This window comes from Gavialis gangeticus, unplaced genomic scaffold (assembly GCF_001723915.1).
Source record: "Gavialis gangeticus isolate Ggan-Ray unplaced genomic scaffold, GavGan_comp1, whole genome shotgun sequence".
NCBI lineage: Eukaryota > Metazoa > Chordata > Crocodylia > Gavialidae > Gavialis > Gavialis gangeticus.
The window spans coordinates 103,506,605-103,530,040 of NW_017729033.1; the positions used below are offsets into that span (position 1 = coordinate 103,506,605).

Genomic DNA, 23,436 nt, shown 5'->3' on the forward strand with positions numbered 1-23,436 from the left:
TTGTCCCTAGCCCTGAGGTGTAGGTGGGATTTGAAGTATCCTTGTTATCCTCATCAGAAATGCTGCTACATCTGACAGGTTAGCAGATGTGATAGGCCTGTCTAATTTTCTGCCTGTTGAACCCTTTTCCTGGTTCTTCACTAAAAGCCTTTTTCCAATTGCAAGCTGGTTGCCATTGCCCAATAGTTTATCTATAAAATTGGAGGCAAGAGGCTATCAACCCAGTATACTTCATCCTGTTTGGTGCTAGTGCTACTTGAGAGTATTTGCCTTGACAGGTTATTTCCAGATTTCATCCTGATGGCCCAAGAGATCCATATGCACGCTGCCAGGATCCAGTGGGGTTTGGTGATGTGCTTCCTCTGCTACTTCGGCACCTTTGCAGTGGAGTTCAGACACTACAGATTCGAGATTGTCTGCTCCGAGTATCAGGAAAACTTCCTGAGCTTTTCTGAAAGCCTTTCAGAGGCGTCCGAGTATCAAACGGATCAGGTGTAGAGCCTGCCTTTGTCATGGTAGCAGGCTAGGGTGGTCACATGATTTAACTCATGACCTCATTACACTTTTTTGATGAGTTCATTTTTCATATATAATCACAGTCACATTGCCAAAGGGCTTTGAGGGTGGTTGCTAAGGGCAAAACAAAACACAAGTATCTATCTGATCAAATATGAAAAAATAACATTTTTATGAGAGAAATTGCTATGTTTGTGTGCTACAGACACCTCTTTCTCTGCAACCTGTGTCCTAGTCATAATACAAATGCTGAACAGTCAGTTGTTGTAATACTACAGTATTAACCCCACTGTACAGCTGGGGAAGCTGAGGGAAAGGACTTCTCCAGGACCACAAATAGAGTTAGGATTTAGTACTCAGGATCTGCTGACTCCTTTCCCCTGCTCTCAGACCTCTGGACTGTATCTAACATTTCAACTGCATTTTTTTTTCCTTTACTTTGTTGGACAGGGGTAATTGGATTGCACAGTAAGGAAGAACTGCTGGCTCCTTAACTGGTTTTATGCCGTGTGAACTTGGAACCAGTCAGCAGGAGAAGAAAATGCAAACATACTGATCCTTACTAAGAACAGGCACTTCTGGTTTGGAAGATAGTTAAAGGTGAGACCTTGTTTGAGGAAAACTAGACTACTGAGAATGTAGCAGAACACTAGTCAGTTATCATAGTCATCAGCTGATGTTCTTGTTGGTGTGGGACAAGAATGGCCCACAGGCACTAAAAAGAAAACACAAAAAGCAGCTGTGGGGCTTAATCTCTGCTACTTCAAGTTTATGCATTGGTTTGAACAGCTGGGGCTCGAGTAAGCAAGCGGTGCTAAGTGAAAATGTGAACATTCATTCTGCCTAGAGGGGACCTGCAAAGGATTTCTAAAATTTATTTTTAGTGCTTCCATAAGATACTGTGTATAGTAGTCAAAAAGCTGCTTTTGTTGCCATGCCTAAGTGGCAAGAGAAACCTTGAATAGCAACCCTGGCTCATGGATGGTCAGTGTTTAATGTAGAGTATATAGGATGTAGGCTTATTTTGCTGCTTTATGCACTTACAAGGGAAATTCACTCCTTGGCAGTGTCTGGCACAAAGGACAAAGCTGAGCCCTACACTGCATCTTATTTAAGGCCTAGGCATCCAGGTATGCAATTGATTCCATGCTACAAAACCTCACTGAAGTCTCTGTGAGGACTCCTGCAAGATTAGGGCCTTTAGGACTTAGGCAGCGCACAGACCTTAAACTACAGTATTCATAGGAGCTTTCTCCTGTTCCTTTAAAAGAAGGAAACCACCTGCCAATTGTCTCAGTTCTGGAGCAGGTTTTTTGTAGCCTAAAAAGGCTACAAAAGGCTGGTTGGAGAAAATGGAGAATTTTTTTCACCTGAAAAAGTTTGATTATATATATTTTTTTTTTTTCAGTGACACACAAAAATCTTAGGTCTGAAAACCAGATATTTAAGAGGAAACACTGATGTGGTAGGTTTGAGTTGTTATTCAGGTGACTAAGCCCTGTTTTGCTCCGTGGGCCAGACTCAAGCTGCAACTTTTATCTCCCTGCTGAGCCCTCATGGTGCCTCATGTAGCCCACCCAGAAAATGAGCGAGAGTGAAAATAGGGGTGTAAGACGCATGAATTGCAATTTGCATGAGGCATGTAGTGTTCCTCAGTCACAAGATTATCAGTTGTGTGAGTCTGGCCTTTTGATTAAAAGTCAACATTCCTTGCCAAAACAGATTTTTGATGGAAAATTTCCCACTGGCCCTCTTACGCTGTTTTATTTGGGCCAGTTTTGTCTTCCATTGGTATAAATCTAGAGTAACTCCACTGAATGGAGTATTTACACCTGATTACAGAATCTGGCTATTGGGCATTATCTTAAAATAACTACTAAAAAGAAAAAAGGCAGGAAACTTTCTGAGAAGGGAGTGTCCTTGGGGACAGCATGAAAGTTTATTTGTAGTGGTTTTACCAAGCTATGGTGGAAAACTTGCTGCTGGGTTAAAGCCAATACAGGTAACTTTCCTTTTGTCAGTTAGGGGAAGGTGAGATGGTAAGAACCAGACATACATGGGGAATCACACACACCCCCCCCCCCCCATAAATGTTTTTGTTAGAAGGTGTTTTACTGTAAATAGTCCACTGTGACATTTTTTTAAAAACAAATGCTTTTGTTTTATCATTTTGTATTTTGAAACTTTCTCAAAGAAAAATAATGAAGTTTGTGATTTTTTTTTTTCCTTTTACTATATGCAATCCAAGCTGCATTTCAGCTGCTTGGTGATATACTGTACATTTCTTAACGTATTTCTAATGGCACATTTCAGTACAGCTGAATGATGACTGATACACACTGAAACATGACCACAAAATAAATTTCTTTTATGGAGAAAATGAAGTTGTTTTTCCCCCTTTTTTTTTTCTACGTAGTTTCCTTACGAAAAAAGGAATTAAGGTATGGACAGGTATTTTCTCTGAGTAATGCTGGTGCAAATCAATGCTAATTAGGTTCAAAGATTATTCGATCATTTAGATACAGATCCAGTATTAATGGCTGCTAATCTGGTTGAGCTCCAGCCTGCAAGAGCTGTTTGCAAACAGGGCAGGGAAATCCCCAGCCCTGCCCAGAGAGGGAGGGGGAAGAGCAGGGGCTGAGGCACTCAGTTGGCCACAGCTCCTCTCAGCTCAGCTTCCTGGAGCCTGAGGTAAGTGGGGCTTGCAGGGGGCTGGGGAGTTGTGGATCACAGCTAGCTGGCACGCCCCCACCCAAGCAGGCAGAGTAGTGGGAGAGCCAGCTCCATGCTGCTTTTGCCGCAGCTGCCTGCTGTTGGGGGCAGGGAGCTGCAGACTTGGGGCCCTAGCCCCATAGCCCTGGCAGCTGGGGGCCCCCTCCAGCAGGGCTGGGGGACAGGGGCTGTGGGTGGGGGCAAGAGGCACAAGTAGGTTGGGGGGGCTGTTGTGGGGGCAGTGAGGGGCACCAGCAGGGCTGGGGTGGAGGCTGCAGAAAGCTTTTAATTTAATAACGGATTTTGGGTTGTTTTATCAGAGAATTTGTGATTTTTATTTATTTATGTATTTATTTTTATCAGAGAAAACCAGGATCCCTGGTCATAAGTATGATGCAGTCATGAAAAAATGTTAGGGTGCATTGAGTGGAATATTTTTAGTAGAGACATGGAAGCATTAGTATCAGTGTATGAAGCCCTGGTAGGATTCTGTTTAGAATATTGTGTACAGTTCTGGTCACATGTTCAAAAATATTAATTTAAAAAAGGAACAGGTAAAGAGAAGGGGTACTAGGATGGTTAGGGGAATGGAGACCCTGTCTTCTGGGTGGAAATTAAAAAAGCTTGGTGTGTTTAATTTAGGAAAATGAAAAATGAGATTACTCTTTAAAAATGCATTCATGGAGCACAATAATCAGGGCGGGAGAAGAGCTATTTAAATTAGAGAACAATGAATAAATGATGGAATTTAGAAGGCTTCTAACCAGTCGAGGAATTACATTTTGGAATGGCTTCTTAGAAAAAGTTGTGGTAAGGACTCTGAATTGCTTCAAGATGGAGCTCTAACTCTGTGAAAGGGGTAGTATAACAGGATAGTGGTCGTCTTTGATGCAGTCATCAGAGCATGCTATATGTGCAATCTCAAGTCCTTAGTATTTTCATGGAACCGTTTAAAGGAAACACAGCCTCTCTGAGAAGTGTGTGATAATCCTATACCTCGTGGCTTTTGTTAGTCACCTGAAAAGCCAGGAAGAATATTTTTTTTTTTTTTTTTTCACCATGAATACATTATTTGGTGTGTGGATACATATCCTGAGCTGCCTTCTGAAGCACTGGAAGTTGGCAATGGATAGAGGTGGCGGATTGGCTGGAGTGCACTCCTGGTCCCTAGAAACTTTTTAGGTGTCTAGCTGGGGGGTCCTGCACATGCACTCATTGAAATCAGTCCCCATATTTAGGGTCGCGGGGTTTTTTTTTCTTACAATCAGATTAACAAGGATCATTAGACACAAGAATTTGCTTCCCTCTAGAATGGGATTCTCCAAGCATGTTTACTTGTGTTATGTTGCTGAAGGGTTTTTTCACAGATGATTTGTGGTAGTGGTGTGTAACAGGTTGCCTGTGACTGTGGGGACTGGATTGTGTGGCTCAGCAGGCCGCTCCCAGTTGTGTTTCTTATTTTACCATCAGCTGCAATATTGAATCCTCTTCAGTTTACACCTCATCTACAGACCATAAGTGGTACAGCTATCTGATGTGTGTGATAGTGAGGTGTAGTTGCCTTTCCAGAGCTAATGCTGTAGTCAGCCTTTTCTCTTATTCCTAATTTTTCTAGAAAAGTTTGTTGCTCTCCTCCCTAATCATTTTGTTCTTTCTAGTCAGATTTCCTAGGAAGACAATATTGACTGGGATCTTGACAAATAAAGTAGAAATTATGGTTAAAAAATTCTGGGTTTTTTTCTTTCTCCTGGTGAGGAGAGGGAGTTCCCTCGCTGTAGTTTAATGTATTTCATTTCCAACTTCTTCATAAAGGGGTTGCTGCAGGCTTGTGCTTTTTTCGTGCTTTTGAGATATGGGTCAGCATGTCCTAGAAGGTCTTCAGCACTAAATTAGAAACCTTCAAATATTCTGTTGGGTAAGGACACATCTTTGATGTACGGTAGGTGCCTCTTGGAGACCTTCCATCTGAGAGAGCATAGGCTTCTCCTGTCTGCATGCAGCTTTGCCAGTAGGAGGGAGATTTCTTTTTTATTTTAATTTTTTAAAAAGAAAAAAAAAAGTAGGAGACATCAAATCTTATCCCTCCGACACTGATCTCACCTTTAAATCATCTAAATGTCCCTTCCTTTGCATTTTGTACATCCATTTGTACAGCCACTCTTCACAAGTGGAGGTAGTACCACTTAGTGGCTAGCAATCTACAAAAAAAATGCATAGCAGTGGTAAATCAGTTCATTAAGTTCTGGGCTGCACCTGTTGTTGACTGCTATTAATAGGTAGCCTATTTCCTGCTCACATCCTTGAAACACCTGGAGAACTCCCACCAAAACAAAAAAAGAAGTATGAGTTCAACACACAAATACCTCTGCAGCAGAAGACTTAGCTGGACTGCAGAAAAGAATAGCATGTTACAGGTAAGAAAACCATTCCACAAATGTAGCGGCAGCATAAAAAGATGCTGAGGGTTGTACTTTGGCCCTGATAAGATAGTGAAATGACAGATACTGGATGGTGTTAGGCATTAATAAGTCAAAACTATGTTTTATTCACCACAGTAGGAAATGCTACACGAGCACCTTGTACAAGTCAGCACAGTTTAAGCAGTACTGTTCCGTAGTTGTGTTTTCTGAAACAAATTTGTTGTCAGTAAACATAGTAGAAAGTGACCATTGTGAAGTATTCCTGTTAAATATCTATTCCCAGATGATCTGGGTTATAGGGTAGGGAACCAATCTGTAGCCTCTTGAGAGTCTTCAGGCATTATTGCTGAAAAATACTACAAAGATAAAATCTGCTCTAGCATGCAGCAGGTTCTGGAGCCCAATGTTGCACTGTATTAGTACATGTGGGTTTATCTTTGTTTCTTTAAAAAAACCCCCTATATATAGCCTAATTTTCTTGCTAGGCTTGCAGTGTGCCTCTGTACCTTATGGGTGGTGCTGTAGGGTTTAGACAGTGTTGTTCATTCACTTCAGGCTAAAGAACTTCTTTGTTGCCAGACTGTGACAGATCAAAACCACAGTATCGTGGTCTATATGTCATATTTAACTTTGGTTATACTGAACATACATGGTCTAACTTATTAGGGAAGTAAATTGACTTAATTTAATGTTGTTTTCTCCTTACCCAGAAAATGATTTATTACCCCTATTAGGAGAGAGGCATTTCCTTGTAAGAGCCAAAAGTCAGCTGGAGTGAGAAATGCTTTATTCACAGAATGTTTTATTTGTAAAGATGGCACACCGTTTATAAGTTTTCAAAACTAGGTAGCTGGTAGAGTTTTTTCCTCTGGTAGCAATTCCCCTGTTAGGGGAGCTAAGCAACAGCAACTTTTTTAGATGCTGCTTCCTCAAACTGCTCACAACTCCAGCTGACTTCACTTTGTAGGCCTCAGTCTTACTGCTCTAGGAATCCCACCTAAAATACACTGATCTCAACATCTGAACAAGTCATGGATGTCATACCTATTTAAAAAAGCAAAACACTCTTATTACCAACATAACTAACCAGGGCGAAATGGTCAATTTCATCAGCCACAGTTTAGTCTTCTAGTCACGTAAAAGTTCTAAGGAGAAGATGGCAGGCACAGTTCACTGAAAGATGCGACAAGACTGTAATATGATTTCTCATCATCTGTTAATCCTGCATTGCCTGGTCTGATGACCACAGCCACACGCATATCTGCTTCTTCTGCAGCATTTGCCTCTAGAAAGAAGACAGAGAATTTAGGGAACATGAGATGTGGCTCTCCAGTGCACAGACCTCCTATGCTTCTCAGCTTTAGAAGGCATCCCAAAAATTTTAACAGGATTAAAGTGAAACCAGGTCTCTCCACATAGCAATGCAAGTACTGCAGAGAGCAATAGATTGAAAACTACACTCTAACAGGAGTAAATGGAAGGCAAGGGTGGTGGCATACCTACTAGTCTTCCCTGTTAAATGCCCCTTCAGAGAGGACAGGCCTGTTTGCTGTCATAGCACCAACTATCTGGTAGAGCAAGCACTAGTACATCTTACAAGGGATGTGGCCAAACTGTAGAGTCTTCAGTGACCCTAACATGACCTCAGAATTCACTGTCCCAAACAGCAGAACAGTTTCTCCTTGCTGAGGATTGCTACAGGCTCCTCCCCTTCCCTTAGAGCCCCAGGCTCTGCCCTATTCCCCTCTCCCTCAAAACTTATTTTTGGTTAGTAGCATTCAGAGCCCGGAACTCTGCCCAAGCACTTTCCACAGTCTTGTCAAGTTGAAATTCCTGCTCCATTCAGGTGAGTCTGAAGTGGTGCTTAGGCCTTTTGCATGCTCCTGGCACCAGCCCAAGCCTGCTCAGGAGGCAGGAGAGAATTATTCCACATTGCCTCCACTTTTCCTTGCCTCCAGAGTGGGGATACATCTAGGACTGGATGGGTTTTTTTTTTTCCTGTGAGGTGGGCAGATGCTGACTGTCTGAGGTGAGCTGCTGCTTACAAAAGCTTATGCATCTCTGATTTAGTCTATAAGGTACAAATCTATCCTGCCTACTGCCTGGTGCAGGTTTAGCCAGTGTAGTGTGGAGAGGCTGCCTGCTGCCAGGACTAAGCTTATGCAAAATTACTTCCCTCTTCTGAATCCCCAATTCTTGCAAGGTTCCCAAAGGTAATGGTGTATTTTGAAGAAAAGCTATTTGTTAAGACTCACCTGGCTGCTGACTCATACACATGCTGAGGAAACAGCATGCCAATTATACAGGGACTTGTTAATGGTAGTGCTAAGCGTCCCTTCAGGACTTCTGTTTTGTCTTCTACCTCCCATTTTCTTTAAAGGTCTGTGGTACTGACAAATAGACCTCTGTTGCCTAATTTTAAGGCACCTTAAAACACATGAAAAAACTTGTTCTGATCCAGTGGTTCTCAGCCTTTTTAGGCTCAAAGCACCCGTTAAAAAATGCCAGCTCTCAGCTTTCATAGTCAACTCTTGACTATGGAAAAATAACAGAGCAATTCTGTTGTAAAGAACTCAGACCACAGCATATCAGAATGGATTCCTATCTGAAATCTCTAGGTTTATCTTAAGTATGCAAACACTTACACAATTCCCAATATTCTGTGGCACCCTTAATTTCACGGCACCTTAAGGTACCGTGGCACCCTGGTTGAGAATCACCATTCTAATCAGTTACTTGGGCATTATGCTGGCTTAAACCCAGATCTATATTTCTAAAAGGAAGAAATGTATGGTGAAGGGTAGGGAACAGTTCTATGTTTTTTGGCAACTGACAAGTTCACTTTCACCAACCATCCACTTTGCACATGTCAGCAATGCACAAAGTGCAGAGGATCAGGCCTACCACTCTGAGTTTGAGGAAATCAATGTTTCCAGTAACAGAAAACACTTGCTTCTCTTGCCTGGATTGAGATGTATATCAAATGATGAGATGAAACTTAAAGGGGCATCCCAGTGGATGTAAGGGCTGAGCAAGGATTCTTGTAGGCCTCTCTAAGTGGCTCTTGAGGGGCTCATTACCTAATATAGCAAGTAAAGATCACATTTTATCCTGGCTGTAATGTGGGAAATGGCAGGAAAGCTCAACCTCTTACCCTGAGTGACATCAGTCAGGAAGAGAATGTTATCAGTTGAACATCCAATACTTGCTGCAATCCTCTTGTAGCTCTCACTTTCTACCTTGTGACCTATCTTGGTATCGAAATGGCCGTCAAAGAGCTGAAAAGTTAAAACAGAAGCAGCTTTGTAGGAGGATGTTATTCGAGAAACCAGAGAAACTGTGGCCTGAATAGGTTTCTCCCTTGTTCCCACCATGCAACTAGAAGAATTCAACATGTAGGGCTAAGCTGCATGGCTGAACAGGGGATATGATGCTGTCTGTGCTGAAATAAGTATCTAGAGCTCTCCAGGTATGGAAGCCCAACCAGCAGCTTTATTTTTTAATTGCCTTTCGCTGAATGTGATTAAGGCAGTACCTTTATGAGCCTTGTGAAAGTGGAGTTAGGTTTGCTGCACACCAATCCTTAGATTTCTTATGAGGTTTATTTACAGGGGTGGCTTAAGAAGGGAGGAGTCTGTCCCCAAAAAACTCTTTCAGTTGTGCTACCTGACACTGTTTCAAATTGGTAGTGCCCTTGCTGATGGGAAGAGTGCAAAACAGGAACTGAAAAGGACAACTTAAGGACAGTCTCCCAAACTGTGGCCTTTGATTGACTAAGTTCAACAACTGCAGCTCAAGCTGGTTTCTCATCGTTCCACCATCTTACACTTTTCTGTAATTTGGTACAGCAGAAGAGACTAGGAATGCCTTGTACTTCAAACAGAATTGAAGGAGATCACTGCCCCACCTCTGGGAAGGGGTCATTGTCCCTGTGTTGCAGATGGAGCAGCTTTAAATAAGGCTATAATCTTATCTACCTCTAGAATATCACCTTCTGTAGAATATCCAAACAGAAGCTTCTGTGCCTCCACGCTCCCTGAAGAATAGATATACACTTTCATCCCTGCTTCCCTCCACTTTCTGATGGCAGGAACCACATCCTCAAAGACTCTGCAGAAAAAGATACTGTCATTATCTTAGTAACAACCAGCAGGGGACTGAACAAGACAAGTATAGCACAAACTATGTGAAAAGGTTTCTTTCTATGACTGCTGATGTAGAAACATAATATTTGGTTGTTTTAAAGTTGCCCACTGCTTCTCCACTGGGGAAATTATTTCAGTAGCAAACAATATACTTTACTTCAACCTTAATGAATGATCCATTTTGATGGCTGCAAAGAAAGTAGCAACAAACATGTGTTTCAGATGCCTGGCAGAGGGTCCTCTGGTCCATTACACTTAAAAGGCAGAGGGAAAACATTCCGAACTCAACAGCCTGGTGACTTTTTTTAGGGAAGGAGAGAGAGGGAAGAGGGTTAAGAAAAAAATGCTCAACCTTCAGGTTTTGAAGACCGTTTGTCCAGCAGAATTAATACCCTTTGCTTTACTTTCAAGCAGTTATAGCAAGCTGTTCAGAGGTGGATTCTGCTGGACAGAATGAACCCTTCCCATTTAAGGATCTGAACAGCTGAAGCAGGTTATGAGCAGGGAAATGAGATGATGCAGCCACAGGATCTATCAGAGCAGTTGTTACAAACTATTTGGGGTGAAGAAAAAGAGGCAAGGGAAAAGGACTCCTGAAGGAAGGGAAGACATTACAGTAATTGTCCTGAGCCAGATTAATCCCCATCTTAACTCTGTAGTAGCTGAACTAGAGATGAAGCTATGCCAAATTCTATCAAGAACTGAGCATCTCAAAACAGTGAGGGTCCAGTAGAATGCTGAAGTTTGGCAATGGTGTTTCCATCTTAAGCCACCCCTGCCCCCTTGCGTGAGCCTTTCCTTGACCATCCAGCAGATGGCAGTGCAGCATACCTGCATCAGCAAACATTCCTCCTACACAAGAGGCTCCAAGTTTCATCCCTCAGGTTTCGTAGTCGGATCAAGGTGCTTCATGTTGTTTCTCTTACCAAATTCACAGTTAAGAAATCAGTTAGAAGCTAACTCAACTAGCTGTTTTTTTAGCCCTGCAGAATTAGATTTGGAAGCTGTGTAAAGGGAAAAAGAAGGGGGAAGAAATGAGTAGCAATGTGTCATGCTGACAGAAGCCTCATTCTCTGCTGCATGTTTCACTGGACTGGAGCACCTATGCACTCATGGATCAGAGCCCCAGCAGGCTAGATGCTACAGAAACCCAGAAGGAGATGACACTCCCTGCCCTAAACAGCTTTATAAAGTAAGTATAAAATGAGGCAGACAAGGAACACAAGGTAACAGACTATCCTGCCCAACACGTAAGCAGTGGCCTCAGCCCAGTGGCTGTAGCATGCTGTGTAGGCATCACATCAGAGAAGAGTTTTAAGGAGAGATCTGGGGGACGTCAGTCTGTTTATGGGGACAGAACATGTTTATCAGGCAGTGGGGGACAGAACATGAAGGCGCTTGCTTAAAATGGAAGCAGCTGCCATCAGTGATGATGGCTGCCATCATGGGCAGTGAAGCCAACAGCTGGTACTCTAGAAAATCTGACAGAGCTAGTAGGAGGCACCAAGGCCAGGAAAGATTTTAAAAAGCAAAAGCAAGTACAGAAACGTATGTCTGATGCAAAGGGGAAGCAGGAAAGGGACACGGCAACAAGCCAGGAAAATGATCTTTGCAACAGCAACTTGGGTGTTTTCACACCTGTGCCACTTAATCAGATTGCCAGGTTTTTTTACACCCACTATGCCTTTGGGGTTAATAAACTACACAAGATGCAAGACAGTTTGCATCTTGGGTAGTTGCAATTGGATCTGTAGTTTGCCACTGGCTCTGGCAAAGGATCGGGGCAATCGTAAGCCCACAAGAAATAGGACCTGTGAACAGATGGAAAAGAACACTTTATTTCTGAATTTCTCTGTCCAGTACTCTGATAGTAACTGCATTCTCTCCTTAAATCTCCCCCAACTAGTTTTACTGCTACCATATGCTCAAAACTACTAATGTGACCCAGGAGGGTCTCCACAGGTTTTTTTTCTTTAGAAAAATAGGCACGTCTAATATCTTGAAAAGTTTGGTTCCAGATAGCCACAAATGCTTCAAACACATCACTCTTTAAAGTTAAACTGGGAGAATCACATACTTGATTTTCAACTTCCCTCTTTAAACAAAAGAATCAAGGCTTCTACCATTTACATAAGAGATTGTCATCTGTGGATTCACCAAATGTTACAAGATGGCCATGCCTAATTGTGGGAGCAGAACTGTTTTGCTCTTTAGCTCCCTACCATGCATTTTCCTCCCAACTGTTCCATTCCCATTGTGTCTTTCCCACTGATCCTGCAACAGTTTCTACGATCTTACCTCGCTGTTCTGCTTATTAGCAAAAATAAGCAGAAAGCACAATATGTGAGCAGATAGATACAGCAGAACCTGGTGTACTGAGAATGAAGAAATGTTTCTTGCCCTCTTCAAAAGTTTTTCCTTCATGCTAACTGGGACAACTACTGGAAACCCAAGGTAATTTTAAAGCGTCAGTCCCAAGTTAAAATGCTCTATTGCACACAATTGATTTTAGATTTTGCATTCAGGTTGGAAGGTAGCAATGGCTGTACTTGGTTCCTTGACAAAAATATTTGATTTTGATTCCAGTACTGGGAGCTTTCCAGGCTTGTTTTTCAGCTTCAGTAGTAATCTATATATATATATATATATATATATATATAATTTTTTTTTTTTTTTTTTATTTTTTTTTTTAGACCACAACACATGGCTAAGACCTCAACATCCCTTATAGCTGCTCAGCCTCAATACACATACACAAGAGACTTTTTGTTTAGCAAAATATAGCCAGGGTCTCCTCCAAGGAAAAACTTCATATACAGAAGTTACTCACTCTCCCTTCACTCGTCCAGTTGTATAAGCTGCCCTCCACATGTGACCCTGCAGCTGTTTCAATGCTGTGGTTTTTCTGTCTAGAGACATCTGCCAGTGCACATTGTCTACTACAGCCTTGATAACCCGCTCTGAATCCTCTTCTCCAGTCTCAGTTTCTGGAGGAATAGGCACTACTCCAGCCAAGTTAGAATCCTCTTCAGCCTTGAAAATGCAAATCAAAAAGAGAAAGAGAGACGTGACTCCTCCCACAGCAACTGGCAACTGGAGACCTGATTCGGGATGCATTCTGAACCTCTGCATAAGTCCAGCCCTATTCAAGACTTCACTTAGACCAGTGATTAACTTCAAGCACACAGTCAATGGGGTTTATGGGGGTACCTGGTGAAGTGCTTGTGGGAATATTTACCTAGACTAGGCCTATTAATATTAACATATACTTCAATTGCAGTTTTAATGGCTCAGTTGTAATGCAATTAAGCACGCTGAGTAAGGTTGGAAAATCAGTAGTTTAATGAGAAGCATATTCTCATTCTACCATTTAACTGCTACAAAATTAAAAAACAAACAAACCTAAATGTATGTTAAGCGTTTTATAGCATTCAGCAAGCCACAAGAGGCGGCAGCATCATCTATGTTTTTGTCCTGGCTGCACTGCTAATTCTTTCTTGGATGAAGATTGAGGCTTTTCTGACTTGAGCTTCATCATTGACTACAAAGGGAACTTTAATTCTGACCTATTGAAGCACTTAAGTATATCCTTAACTTGGAGCACATGATCATCCCAATGGGTAGTTCCATTGCCTTCAAAGTAAGGATATGCTTAACTGCTTCCTTGGCTCAGGACTGGAGTACTCAGACCTATTTGCTTAGAACTATTTCCTAAAAACATGTCTGGAACCTCCAAGAAGAGCTTTGGGAAAGAATGTTCTCAGCAAGACGAGAAGGGGCTGGGGTGGTGCGGGTGCTAAGATGCATGGTTGACAGCCCACAGATTGCAAGTTTGAGGCCATAGCAGAAGCGCTCATGGTGAGGCCCTGTCAGATTCCAATGAATCTGCAAAATCTACTAAATACCTTGTCACAAGGACACAAAAAAGGAAGGAAGATATAGAGTGACTATATCCAACTATAGAAGAGAAAGAGACAGTTTCCAATGCTGCTTGAGTGCTTTTGCTAACATTTTGGAACTCCAGCCAGGTGGTTATACCCATCTAGATTTTTATCTAGTTTCTCCACAGCACCCCTATTGTGTGTACCACCAGTTATCAAAGGATGATGCTCCTCTGGAATCTACTCTCTAACTGAGAACAAAAATTGAGCCAATCTGTGACCTTTAAAGAAAGGTGTTAAGTTTTACTGACTTTCGGCAATGGTGGGAAGATGTGTACTAAATTCTCCTTAGATTAACCTGCAGGTGGGGATCAGCATCTATTTCAGAATGATGTTGGTCAGTGTTTGTGAATTGTAGGTACACGTGTATTAAGAATATTTGGTGACTGCATTCTATAGATCCAAAAATAAGATCACAAAGAAGGTAAGTGCTCTTCAGGGGCAATCTAACTCTTCCCATGACTTCACCCAGTATATGATGCTATTAGAGAAGTAGTCATTGTAACTCTGAATTCATGTAAAGGCAACAGTAGAGAATGTGGTTTCAATTACTTAACCTGTTTCCTCAGAAGGCTGACATCTTGTTGGCACTCCTCCTCTTCCCAGTGTGCACGCAAATACTCCTGGACATTATCTCTGATGTAAGGAAACAAAGTGTCCTAGTAACGCACAACACAAAACACACACGACTTGTTTAAACTTGGTCATACACAAAGGTAAGTTCCCCTTAAAGGGACAGTGCATTTGTGATTATTTTCTTAAAGCAGCTCAGCTTGTATAATCTGAGTTTTGGTGAACAGTCGTACAAAGTGAATAAAATGCTCAGTTGTTAACGGGAGCCAAACACAGTAATCCTGGTAGAAGGAGAGATCCCAGTGGGAATACAGCTCACCTTGTTTGGGGCAAGTGCCACCATTCCTCAGACAATATGAAAACATCATAGAGATGGATATTCTTTTAAAATGTAGTGAAGAGACAAAGAAATTAAGGGGGGGAGGGGGCTAAACTACAATTTCCTACAATAAATCTTTAAAAATATATATATATTTTGCACTCTCATTGATGTATAAAAAGCCAACAAGAAACTGAGTGATAAAACAATGAAATAGTGAAATGATCAAGTGAACTGGAAACCCTGCATGATTTGCCCCCTTCCTCCCCGCTAGCCATTTTCAGTGGCAGCTATTTCAGGTGTTGTTTGTACCACTTGTGCAAGTAGGTACAAAGCTTCCTGAAAGAAATGTAATATTCAGATTGATGGTATTCCCTTGGCCCTGCTAGTGAATGCATGTGGTTTCATAATTACTTGTCATTTCTTTAATATTAACAGATGTCAGCTTAGAAACAGCAAGACCAATGCTAGCAAAGAACGAAAAGAAATGTCACATCTGACAGCTTACTGTATGTCTGGGGAAGATTATCTTTCCAATGGCATATGACATGACCTCTGGCTCCTGAAAGCACATGAGTTCAAGGCTGACTGCTTTCATACTCAGAATTGACAAGTTACACTATTTTTTTCAAAAGACCCCTTGTCCTTACAAACGTTATTCTAGAAATTAAATTCAACTTTTCATTTCACCTGGAGAATTATGTATTGCACAGCCTTTTAAGAAAAGTTCTCAGTCACCACCTTTCAGTTTTACTTTGCAGGACTTTTTTAAAAATAAAATAAAAACAGGGTTAGAGGAAAATGTTAAACTGCAGTCATCTGAGCTACTAAAGCTGAATGAAGTCAGTCTTAAAATTGTGTGTTTGTTAAGAGTACCTCCAAGAAGCCCTGGTCAGGAGCTGTGGACAGAATGGCCTTTGGAAGGGAGTGACATGCAGGGAGATTTTAAGACTGAGCCAATCTTTAAAGAAAAGGCCTCATGGATTTGCATCTGTTTCCTTGAATCATTTCATTCCTTTTCCAGGCCCAGCCTCCTGTCCTAGATAACATATCCCCACTTAACCCTTCCCTGTTCTTTTCTCCTGTTTCAACTTTTGTAGTTCTAATCTAGTGTTTTTAGCCAGGGTGCTGCTGCATCTTGGGGTGTCTTATGATCCTTCCATGGGTGCTGTGAGGTGCCACACAACACTGTTGGCTGTGCAAACATGATTCACAAGATAAATCCAGAGATTTAAAATAGGAATCCATGGTGTTAAAACATTCTGACCTGTTGTGGTCTGCATTCTTTGCAATGGAGGAATTGCTCTATTTTTCTGCAGTTTAAAAAGCATGTGAAAAGTAGGTGCTGGTATTTTCTGAGGGGTGCCTTGAGTCTATCAAGGGGAGCTCTGAGTTTACTGAGGGTGCCTCAAATCTAAAGAGGTTGAGAACCACTGTTCTAATTCCTCAGTCCCAGCCCAAGCTACCTGCAACCTTCCTCTATCACAGTGCCTTTTACTGGTCTTGGAAGATTAGTTGGGACTCCATTTGTTTCCTAACTTAGCTACAGAACTGCTTCACAAGTTACTTTTCTCAAGTCAGGCCCTTAGGTGAGACCTGACTTGCTCTCGTGGAGGAAAAGAAGGCGAACTGGGCTCAGTCAGTAGAGAAGGCTAATTGCAACCAAAGGACAAACAGCAAAGGACAAACTATCAGTGCCTTATGATATCTCCAGAGAAGCACCACTGTCCTAGTAAACCAAGATATTTAGTCAATAAGCACACAGGTGGGGAGCGGGGGACTGTGCAGGACACAACACTGCATAATTAGAACTTGCAGGTTTATTCACCGAGTGAACAAAATGGCCCAGCCTGCCAGAAAAGCACATTAATTGACTGAATAACTGCTGATACGGTGATCAAGATCTGAAAGTAGTTAAGTGACGCACATGAGATTTTTTTTTTAAAAGGGCTGTTGCCTCTTCTTCGTAAGCAGATGCAGTTAGCAACTGTCAAAGTTTGGTGAGTGGAGTCTGGTCTAATTTTACTGCTGAACATCTTGTATGGTGGCGAGTGGACAGCTGAATGTATCAGAGTTGTTTTGTGACTAAGCAGGCATGGCTTCTTTTGAAGACATCCTTTTCCTAAAGTGCTGTATGGTTACTGGAATTTTTAAAAAAGGCATTAAAAGATGCACTAAAAAGAACCTTCCCTCTTCAACTGTTCAGCTCTTTAGTATCTGGAGATACTTTAGTAATTCTCCAATCACTACAGTCTCTTGTGATTGTCAAGAAAGGAATTTGTAATAGTAAATATTGGAGCTATTTAAAAAAAAAACCAAACCAACTAAACTGTTCAGTCTTTTATTATAAAAGGGGAAAAATAAACATGAAGCCTATGATTATATTTTTACTCTTTTATGTCACCCTTAGGGCTGTCATTTAGACAACTGTTGCTGATTTCATTTTGTAGTTCTCCTGTTTCAGCTGAGAAGAGTTCAGCTGTAGATACTGATCAGAAAATTCTCTTTGGAGGTAAGAGGGAGAAATTTTCTGAGCTCTAACTAAAAAAGGGGAGAAACTTGAAAAAACACATTTCACTCAACTAAAAAGATTAGAGAAAACAAGTTCTTGTTTGGATAATTTTTGCTCTTGAAAGCCCTCTGTAAATGACAGATTGTTGAATAGTCAGTTGTTTCATTCTAATCAATTTCCCATGTTCCTACAAAATAAGAGGGAGAGTGAGGAAGATAAAAGAATATATTCAAAAGCTCAAAAAAATTGTAAACTACGTTCCCTTGGATACTGGTGAAATGTGGTAATTTGAGCTTTTTACTGATTACAACTCATCTAAAAAAAAAAAAAAGGCTAAATTTCAAGCTGATGCTTTTTTGAAACAGTGTGGGGAAATTTAGGATAAGCACTATCTAAGATGTGTATATCCAAAACAGCTGATTTGTTGTTTATGTAGCCCCACAGCAAGTGAGGCTCAACTTTTTTTCTTTTTGACATTTTCTTGCTCTTATGGTATAAAGAATAAATGGAGAAAAACCAACACAGTATTTGTCTTCCCAAGTCTGCAAACAGCCTGAAACTGCACTGGAGAGAGGTGAAGTTTCTTCATCCCCATTTATCCTGTTGGGCCAGAACCTGTATGCTATTGATGACGACACAGGAAGGTTGATACCAACTGTATCAGCTGGTCAACCTGTGGCACACAATGCCACAAGTGGCATGGGAAACCTTCTGTGTATGACACATGGCAGATCAGGGAGAGCAGTGAAAGATGGAGCAGGGAACAGAAAGCAAAGCAGCAGGTCAGGCAGGAGAAGGGGACTGAAGTGGCACTTGGGGAGGATGTGGGGCTTAGTTTGTGGCATGCCTGCCAAAAAAATTGGGTCTCCCTGGATTATATCATTGGCTATTGCTTTTCCAAGTGAAATGGGTTGGAACTAGCTCATGGATTGGGAAGCAGGGGTGAGTTGCTGTGGGGAAGAAGACAAGGTAAAAGATGCCCCTTATATTATTCATGAGAACAGGGGAACAAAAGACCAAGAATTGCGGCACTCATAGAAAATTAGGAGGTCATCTAGTCTAACCCCCTGCTCAAAGCAGGACTATCCCAAACTAGGTAATTCCATCCAGTCCAATCTTGAATGTAAAAATGGTTTTCCCAGTGAATGAGTGGTAATGAATAGGGCAATCTTTTAGAAATAAAGTAAGTACAAGTCTAAAGCTTTTTCATAAAAAACAATTTTCCCTTGATCTTTAAGCAAACCTCCCACGAACATCAAAGAGAGGTCTGCTGTAAATGGAGGGTAGATATGAATCCATATCTTGCCCCCATAAACATCAATTTAAAATGGAGTTCTGTCTTTTCCACATAACGCATCTGACATTTTAAAAATAGGGTGTGCAAAAACCCTAAATCCTTGGAATGAGCTGAATTTCTATAAGGCTCCTTCCTCATGAGAGAGATGACAGGAGATTAGAATACCCTGTACATGAAAAGAGTTTGATGTATAAAATAAATGAGGTAGAACAGATTAATTATATCAGCAGCTGAGAATGTAGAAGGAAAATTAAGGAGACTACAAGCAAACTGTTGTGAAGTCTGTAATGGCTTGTGATGAGATGTACTTCAATAAAATGCCATTAACAATTCAAACTGCTTAATAAAATTCTCTTTGAAGAGTTCAGCTGAAGCCACAGAAAAATTCTCTGACAAATCTTTATAGCAACCAGCTACAGATTAGAGAGAAATGTGGAACACAGCAAGTTGAACTGAACAACAAGTTGAGGTGTGACTACCATTCTGAAGAGGCATCTTAGACCTGTTAAAGAAAACGAATATTAACGGTTATAAAAGAAGGTTGTACTGAAGACCACTGTAGGTACTGTGCAGGGCATATTTATTGGGTTTTAGAAGTACAAACATTAGCCCAGGAAGTAAGCCATTTAAAAGAAGTATTGGTAATCTGTTAGTTCAAGGTCATAAATATGTTGCATCCATTTGGAAAAGGGCACATCTAGAAGAAAGAATGGCTGGAAGAAGACATAATTAACAGTTCTTGAAAGCTATGCTGATATGTCCTCTGTTACTCTGAACAGCAGCAAGTTTGTTAGGGTAATTCTTGCTTTCTTGAAGGGAAAATTATGTTTCAGAAAGTGATCTCTTTGTGAAAAATGGCATAATAGATGTTTAATTAATATGAACAGCTGTCTGTGGTGCCTTCACAATCTAACCAGAGTTTGTAACCAGTTAACTGTACTTCCAGGTTGTGTTGGTGTGGTTAACACTTTTTAACAGTAGTAACTATCATGTTTCACCCTTCCTAATGGCCTGACCTAGAACAAGCTATCTTCCAGTGACTATTTCATAAGTTATTTTGCTTTATTGTTGTGGATCCTTAACAGGCTTATCCCAGGTCTTCCTGCATTCTAACTCTGTGTGCTACAGAGCACCACTAATGTACCCAGTGCAATGGTAGTGCTGCTCTTCCTGTGCAGTTTGGGTGCACCCTCCCTTTAGGGGCATTATGGAAGAGTGTGGTGGGGCATAGGCCTTTTAAGACTTTGGAAGGTGCAGCCCTGCTTGCTGCTGAAGGTGTAGGTGGAGGGGGATTAGGCTGCTGGGTAGATCCTCAGCTGGGAGCATTAAAGAAGGGCTAGCTGAAAGAGGGAAGGGGGAGTTTGTTAAAGATGGACAACCTGAAAAGAGAAAGGTCATGTCTTCCGTTTGTCTGACTTCCTTTGCTGAGGAGGACTTTGAATAGGAGTCAGGAACTACTGTAGGACAGCAGGATTTGGAAGCAGCGAGGTCCAGGGTTTTTTTTTGTCCAGTTGAAAATGTAATAAATTAGAATCGAGCAAGTGGGGAAAAATACCTGGCTACTATTTGGGACCTCTGAAGAAACAGTAAAATAGCAAACTGGGTGAATGAATAAGATAAACTTCTGAATGTATTTATAATTTTCATTATACTAAGTTTTTGTGGAAATTGGGACTTGCTTAAGTTCTAGTTATGATGAGTCAGTTAATGAGATAAGAAGACGTAAGAATGTTAGGCCCCTGGCAGACATTACACTTAAGACATGATTAACCAGTTAATCATGTCTTCAGTAGTAATCTAGCCATGTATCATGCAATGAAGGGCAAGATACAACGGGGAAAAAAGCCACAAAATTATTTTACAGAATGTGTGAGATAATATTATGGCTGGTTTCCATCCTGCTTTATACTGAACATGTGATAGGGTCCCTGCCATGCAGCCTGATGCCAGCTGCGTGGTGGGGTTGTGGGACCAGCTCCAAGGCTGGGATTGCCAATCAGCTGATTGTCAGACTCAGTCCCAGGATCGTATCAGATCCAGTTCAAGATCAGGGAATCTGTGTGTGTGTGGGGGCAGGGGGGCACTGTATTAACGGCCACTGCTCCCCTGCTGCTATATTTCCTGACTTGTGGAGATCCCTGTGGGCCTCATGCAATGGCTCTGTAGGCCATAGGTTGAACACCCCTGTTCTAGAAGGTTAAGTGACTCACTGGCATGCTAAACGACACATTTTTGACTGAAAAGCTACTAGGTAAAGCAAGTTAACCAGAGCAGTAGTATCCCAAACTATTCAATCTGTCATTGCCCACAGGTCCTCTTCTTATACAGTCTTAAAATAATGTTGTCTATACAAAAGGAGAACCACGCTTGTCAGCTGTGAAGTGGACAGGAGTCTGACAGACTAGGGAATGAGACAATTAACTCATTTGAAATAAGTCACCCAACTGTTGTTGGAAGATTAAATTTTTAGGGCTGTTCTGTTCTGGGTGGGATGTAACCTGACAAATCAGAGATGGGACACTTTAATATCCAATGAGATATATAAATAAAAAGAGTCAGACGGGACGATCTAATGGCCTATTTTGGCCTTAATATTCCATGAATCAGTCTACTATGACCCACGATTTTAATCTAGCATTTCCAAAATTTAAAAGCTGAACCTCATTTCAGGAAAGAAGTCAATTTGTGCCCTCCACATTACTAATAAGCCCACATCTTAATTTTTAAATTGCTTGCCCAATATACCACTTCTTTTCCAGTTAATCTTCAGAGACAACTCTCCATCTTTATGTAAAATACAGTATAAATCTTCATACTACTCTTCTCCATTTTACATTATTGGCACCTATGCTAGCACCAGTTAAAAAAATTAAGTCAGTTCACAATGAAGAAAGAAGCTCTCAGAAGACTCAAATGAATACTGCAGCTTCAGATAACCTTCCAAACATTATGTGAGTGTGTCTCTGCATCCACAGCCTCTTAAAAGACTTAATTTAAAAATTAGTAACTGAAAACAGAGAACAATCTTTTGCACATCACAATGTAGGAAATACTAACTCGAGTAATTCAGGTATATCTCTCACAAGTCACACCCAGTTATAAAAATCCAAGCAAGTTATTCTTGAAACATTTTTGCCCTAGCATATACAATAAGTAGTTTGTTTAAAGTGACATTTTAAAACTATCTGCTTTTAAAAGGTTTATGCAGTTTCCTATGTTAGTATAAACCCTTTTAGCACAAATGCAGTTATACCAATAAAAAAAGATTTTTTTGTTGGTAAAACATGCAACACCAAGTGGGTTTTGCCATCCAAGACAGCTGTGCCATTTTTAAAGAAGTACATTTCTATCAATGACCAACATAGCTATGTTAGCAGAACTTAAATATAGGCCACACCTAATAAAGATTAGTAGCTGCCTGCAGTAATAGCTACCTTAAAAAGTCAACATCTTGAGTCTTTTGATGTTGATCATCTATATAAAAAAAATCACAATTAAAGAGGGAAAACATCTAGTTGATTGTAAAACCCAAAAATTCAATATATAAAATGGGTTTATTTTGTCTTAAATAGTGGCCTGAAAGATAAGCAGCAAAGGACTGGTGAAATTTGTTTTTCCATTCTAAAATAATTCAGCATTGTAGTTTATGGTGGTTAAACTGTCTTTTCATTACCAAAACAGCAAACACAAGCTCCTACAGCAAAAAGGAACGTTCACCATCTTGCCTGGTTGAAAATTAGTATTCAGGTATATTAAGAAAAAATTCTCGTAATCAAGCTCTTGCCCTTTTTGCCAAATAGAGGTGGGTTTTTACTTGTTATAGGAACTGTTATACAATTACAGTGATGCATGTTCCATTAAGCTGCTTTGGGCAATAATCATGAATGTAATGGCACTGTTTTGCATTCATATCATTCATAACAACTTGATTTTTTTGGCCAAGTAACACTTGCAAATTATAATGTTGCTTCATGTGCTTCCATGCCTGTCAGCAACGATCAAAATAAAATCCTCACCTTGCACATGAAGGATTATTTCATGTTTAACTCATTTTTTACAGATATCAATATTTTGAGAACTGGCTGGACATAATGGGAGAGTACAATGTGTGTAGGAGTTCTTAGGTAGGTCCAAAGTGATCTATAGTTCTTGTTAGCACTGTGTTCAGAAACACATTTAAAAGGCCACGCGGTAAACTAGTATGAATGTCTGTTCTTTTTTATAGTCTGTAGTCATGTATATATTTTTTTGGCTCTCAGATTAAAAGAATTATGGAAATCACACTTATTTTAAAAGACTGTTGCTGTTGTGTAGGATTTTTATAATATTCACCCCAAATCACTTAACTTTTTTATTTGCAACCCCCACCCTGCTTTTCTCTGTGTTGGGCTGTGACGGTGCTTACTAGCCAATCAGGCATCTAAGTGACCTGGTTTCTCCAATAATTGATGTGAGTAGATCACATCCAAGCATACATGCCTGCCATGTGTGCCAAACTGCATTTATGTGACAGCGTGTGCCAGAGCCAATGAGGCTTAAAAGGTCAGAGATGGTTACAGGCTTTTGCAGGCTGGTACTGAAAACTGCAGGTGTTTTAGGCTGGGAAGAAGAGAGAGGAGAATGGCAGATGCAGAGGCCTCTTCAGTGGCTGTTTCTCTCTGCATTTCAATCTACAGCATGGGGTAGGGTGGCGGCATGTCGTAACACCAGCAAGGAGTCGCATAACAAGGGGAGGCAAGAGACAGACCCACACATGCACACTGTGCAAAGTAGGCAGTCCCACACATAGATGCCCTCCCTACATGCGCATAGTGTGCAAGCTAGACAGCCCCTGCACACACACACCATATAACCTAGAGACAGACACACGGACCCCCCTCCACCCACATTGTGTAAACTAGAAACAACCCCCCCACCCACGCTGTGCAAGCTAGACACGTGTGTGCGTGTATACACACACACTGTGCAAGCCAGGCAGATCCACATGCGGGTCCTCCCCCC

At 41.1% G+C, this 23,436-nt stretch overlaps 2 protein-coding genes across 6 annotated transcripts in view; one reads left to right on the plus strand and one right to left on the minus strand.

The window, feature by feature from the left end:
* TMEM150C (transmembrane protein 150C) overlaps positions 1-22,722 on the plus strand; it is an 81,015-nt gene extending 58,293 nt beyond the window's left edge. For 2 of the 3 annotated variants that reach the window (XM_019525907.1, XM_019525909.1), the window contains exon 9: positions 290-2,590. In XM_019525907.1, the coding sequence (XP_019381452.1) occupies positions 290-498 (209 nt within the window). In that variant the 3' untranslated portion in view covers positions 499-2,590. Of the gene's footprint in view, positions 1-289; positions 2,591-9,981; positions 10,986-14,303; positions 14,451-22,495 lie in introns of those variants that run through there. The other variant, XR_002099185.1, reaches the window with a different exon arrangement.
* ENOPH1 (enolase-phosphatase 1) overlaps positions 1-23,436 on the minus strand; it is a 35,760-nt gene that overhangs the window by 11,279 nt on the left and 1,045 nt on the right. Inside the window, exons 2-6 of one of the 3 annotated variants that reach the window (XM_019525905.1) lie at positions 14,292-14,393; positions 12,624-12,826; positions 9,626-9,758; positions 8,803-8,926; positions 5,753-6,692 (exon numbers count right to left, since the gene is read on the minus strand). In XM_019525905.1, coding sequence (XP_019381450.1) covers positions 6,646-6,692; positions 8,803-8,926; positions 9,626-9,758; positions 12,624-12,826; positions 14,292-14,393 — 609 coding nt within the window. In that variant the 3' untranslated portion in view covers positions 5,753-6,645. Of the gene's footprint in view, positions 1-5,752; positions 6,934-8,802; positions 8,927-9,625; positions 9,759-12,623; positions 12,827-14,291; positions 14,394-23,436 lie in introns of those variants that run through there. The other 2 variants (XM_019525904.1, XM_019525906.1) reach the window with 2 other exon arrangements.